General features: G+C 36.9%; 1 protein-coding gene across 1 annotated transcript; it reads right to left on the bottom strand.

The window, feature by feature from the left end:
- Positions 1 to 1,412: 1,412 nt before the first annotated feature.
- Positions 1,413 to 3,025, bottom strand: LOC134257643 (apomucin-like; the record flags this gene model as incomplete). Its single annotated transcript, XM_062740240.1, has 3 exons — positions 2,494 to 3,025; positions 2,118 to 2,371; positions 1,413 to 2,059 (listed from the first exon to the last, which is right to left on the bottom strand). Coding segments are annotated over exons 1-3 (1,433 nt in total), but the record flags the coding sequence as incomplete, so codon positions are not given.
- Positions 3,026 to 4,487: the final 1,462 nt, after the last annotated feature.

Raw genomic sequence — 4,487 nt, 5'->3', positions numbered from 1 at the left:
GGATTTAAAATATAGATAGATAAAAGGGGATTTAAAAAGAAGGTATGGTCATCATGCATGTGCACGCACGTGCGTGCATTTGGAACGAGTGACATGAAAAATACTTTTGAAAGAGTGATTTTTCATACTTTTGGACTGAATCTTTAATATATTGTATATTAAGATATGTAGATAGTGTAGACAAGATGATATGATCATAACGCACATGCATTCACATGCGCACGGGTACAATGCTAAAATTTGAATATAAATGGTATCCTTCTGAGAAAACGTTGTTAAAGTCAAAAATGCACAGAGTTTGTCTTATTTAATGAAGCTTACAGGGAATATGGCACCAAAAAGGAGTTGGGGAGCGTTTGGGAACATCTGTAACGGTTCCGTTACAATTAGCACTAGTTACACTTGACGTTAAAAAAAGAAAACCCACTCTTCTACGCTTATGATCTCCATCACAAGACGGCTGAAAATAAATCATTACAATAATCAGTAAATGAAAGATAAAGTAAATCCATATGTATATATATTTAATAAAGAAATAAACGTTTAAGAAAATTATGTATTGGCTTAAAGGAATCCCAATAATTTTTTTTTTAAAGAAAAGTATAAAATACTAACGGCGGACGTCGTGGTGCGTTCGGCGGTTAAAGGAAAAAAAAAGATATCTATTTGTATGATCTAACTATTTATCTATCTGACTATATTTTAATAATACTTTTGTGATCCTTTTTTCTGCGTAATTTTATTTTTTCCAAAATAAAAAAAAGGGATTAGAAATACTCTTGTAATATACTAACCCATTTCTTTTGGGACTTTTCCCACCGGACTAATAAAAAATATTTAAAACAAAATTAATTTTTGTTTCCCCTTTTTTTTCTCGTTAAGTACGTAAAAAATAAATAAAAATGAGGAAATTATTAAAGTAAGGATTAAATTAATACACTCACGAAACATCAGGCGTACTGAAATAAAATTTACAGACTAAATGTAAAAAAAATTAATAAATTATAAAAATTAATAAAGTGTGAGTACAAAAAAAAAACACTAAATTTCTTCACACGTAATTATATAATCTCAATACCTGAAAAACGTTTTCCTCTTATGTAAACGTAAGGCCATTCTAAAAAAAAAATATTCACATCTCAAGTAAATGATTCATACTGATTTAATTTAAAATTAAAATAAAAAATAAGCAGAAAAACGGTAACAAAACCAAAAAAAAAAGAAAAGAAAAAAAAATAATAACTCACGGACACTCCATAGTTTTAATATCCTCCATGATATAATTCAGGAGTTTCAAAATCTCCTCTCTTTTTTACAAATGCAACTTAAAAAAAAAAATTAATAAAATATTTTTCTTTAAAAAAAAAAAAAAAAAAAAAAATTCGCAAAAGTTTTAATGAAAATACACTAACTTGTATGATGCCATCCTGATTGGAACCAGAGTGAAGTTCTGGGGTGTTTCCCTCAGTTTGAGTGGAACCACAGTGAAGTTCTGTGGTGTTTCCCTCAGTTTGAGTGGAACCACAGTGAAGTTCTGAGGTGTTTCCCTCAGTTTGAGTGGAACCACAGTGAAGTTTGTGGTGTTTCCCTCAGTTTGAGTGGAACCACAGTGAAGTTCTGAGGTCTTACCCTCAGTATGATTTGAACCAGACACAAGTACTGTGGTGTTTACCACAGTTTGAGTGGAACCAGAGTGAAGTTCTGTGGTGTTTCCCTCAGTTTGAGTGGAACCACAGTGAAGTTCTGAGGTGTTTCCCTCAGTTTGAGTGGAACCAGAGTGAAGTTCTGTGGTGTTTCCCTCAGTTTGAGTGGAACCACAGTGAAGTTCTGAGGTGTTTCCCTCAGTTTCCCTCAGTTTGAGTGGAACCACAGTGAAGTTCTGAGGTGTTCCCTCAGTTTGAGTGGAACCAGAGTGAAGTTCTGAGGTGTTTCCCTCAGTTTGATTGGAACCACAGTGAAGTTCTGAGGTGTTTCCCTCAGTTTGAGTGGAACCAGAGTGAAGTTCTGTGGTGTTTCCCTCAGTTTGAGTGGAACCAGAGTGAAGTTCTGTGGTGTTTCCCTCAGTTTGAGTGGAACCACAGTGAAGTTTGAGGTGTTTCCCTCAGTTTGAGTGGAACCAGAGTGAAGTTCTGTGGTGTTTCCCTCAGTTTGAGTGGAACCACAGTGAAGTTCTGAGGTGTTTCCCTCAGTTTGAGTGGAACCAGAGTGAAGTTCTGTGGTGTTTCCCTCAGTTTGAGTGGAACCAGAGTCAGTTTGAGGGGAACCACAGTGAAGTTCTGAGGTGTTTCCCTCAGTTTGAGTGGAACCAGAGTGAAGTTCTGTGGTGTTCCCTCAGTTTGAGTGGAACCACAGTGAATTCTGAGGTGTTTCCCTCAGTTTGAGGGGAACCACAGTGAAGTTCTGAGGTTTTCCCTCAGTTAGTGGAACCAGAGTGAAGTTCTGTGGTGTTTCCCTCAGTTTGAGTGGAACCACAGTGAAGTTCTGTGAAGTTACCAGCAGTTAGATACGAACCAGAGTGAGGATCTGTGGTGTTTCCCTCAGTTTGAGTGGAACCAGAGTGAAGTTCTGTGGTGTTTCCCTCAGTTTGAGTGGAACCAGAGTGAATTTCTGTGGTGTTTCCCTCAGTTTGAGTGGAACCAGAGTGAAGTTCTGTGGTGTTTCCCTCAGTTTGAGTGGAACCAGGGTGAAGTTCTGTGGTGTTTCCCTCAGTTTGAGTGGAACCACAGTGAAGTTCTGAGGTGTTTCCCTCAGTTTGAGTGGAACCACAGTGAAGTTCTGAGGTGTTTCCCTCAGTTTGAGTGGAACCAGAGTGAAGTTCTGTGGTGTTTCCCTCAGTTTGAGTGGAACCACAGTGAAGTTCTGAGGTGTTTCCCTCAGTTAGTGGAACCAGAGTGAAGTTCTGTGGTTTTCCCTCAGTTTGAGTGGAACCAAAGTGAAGTTCTGAGGTGTTTCCCTCAGTTTCCCTCAGTTTGAGTGGAACCACAGTGAAGTTCTGAGGTGTTTCCCTCAGTTTGAGTGGAACCATAGTGAAGTTCTGTGGTGTTTCCCTCAGTTTGAGTGGAACCAAAGTGAAGTTCTGAGGTGTTTTCCTCAGTTTGAGTGGAACCAAAGTGAAGTTCTGTGTTTCCCTCAGTTTTTATAAGAAAAAAAAATAACCATGTGATTCTTATCATTGTTTGGGTAGATATTTTAAAAATAACTTTTCATACAATAACTATAGCAAGAGGGTGTAACGAATTTTGAAATCATACCTTCAATAAATTTTACTGTAACCTGACATATTTTTCACAGTCATACGGGTCGGTACGATGATATTTCCAGATTATCTCATTAATGATGTCAAACTTAATCAGTGAAACAAATTTAACCATGTCATTTGACGACAGTATCAATTTTTTCCATTCATTTCAACCGATTTCTATTTCACTCGCTTATCTGATACAAACGTACTTAAATTATTCATATTTTCTTTCCTTTTTTCCTTTAAATAATTTTACTGATGATCTTAATGTAAAGGAAATTGTCATGTTGGACTAAACAAACGAAAGTATTCAATGTCCAGGTATATGTACATTCTCTATTTCTCAATCTCCCTTTCTCGTAAAATATCACTAAAATCAAGTAAAAAATAATGCATTCCTTAAATACCCCCCCCCCCTTTCAAAAATAGAGCCTGACTGTAATCGTAACTACTCGGTCATTTCCGTGAACGATAAATAACTATTTTTCTTTCCGGAAAATGGCCAAGTAGTTACGAATGAGCCTAGCTGATGTAATCATATACACTTGCCGTGGGAAAAACTCCGCCCACTGTCAGTTCAAGCCAATCAAAACCACAAGATTTTAGCGAAGGCTGCAAAATTATAGATCTTTGATCTGATTTTTCCCAGGAAGACAATGCCTTGCGACTTTCTATTAGATGAACCTGTCTGTTCTGGTATGTTACCTATATTCAATATTTCACTTATTGAGTAAATTTATTACATTACCCGTTTTAGGTGAAAGGCAGTTGGGATAATACTTTCACGTTTTACGATTTGTAGATATCTTAATTTCTCATTTTTCAGAACTCACTACAGTCACAATGACAACACCATCACAAAACGAAATGGGTAATACATCTTTTTTGTGTTTTCTAACTTTCTTATTTTTGTTCACTGTTGACTTGCATTTTTCAATTGACTCTAGATTTCAACACTTCGCTTCGTCACAACGTAACCGACCTCATGACAAAAGCGACTACTTCGTTTTCCGTCAACACTCACAAGTCTGGACCTTTCTCTGCATTCACAAAGAGACACAAACAAAATGCACAAACTTCAATTGCAAATTATAATGTGTCCTCAGATCGTGTACTAACACATACGGCTTAGTCCAGTACACTATACAGTACATGACTAGTCTACTCAAAAACGTGATACCCTGGACAATGTTACTTCTGCCATTGACACCACTTGCTCACACAATGTTACTTTAACCATTGACAC

Source organism: Saccostrea cucullata, unplaced genomic scaffold, assembly GCF_032062105.1.
Source record: "Saccostrea cucullata isolate Sc308-1 unplaced genomic scaffold, CSIRO_AGI_Scuc_v1 ctg15859, whole genome shotgun sequence".
Taxonomy (NCBI): Eukaryota; Metazoa; Mollusca; class Bivalvia; order Ostreida; family Ostreidae; genus Saccostrea; species Saccostrea cuccullata.
This window is presented reverse-complemented; position numbering and strand designations above follow the sequence as displayed.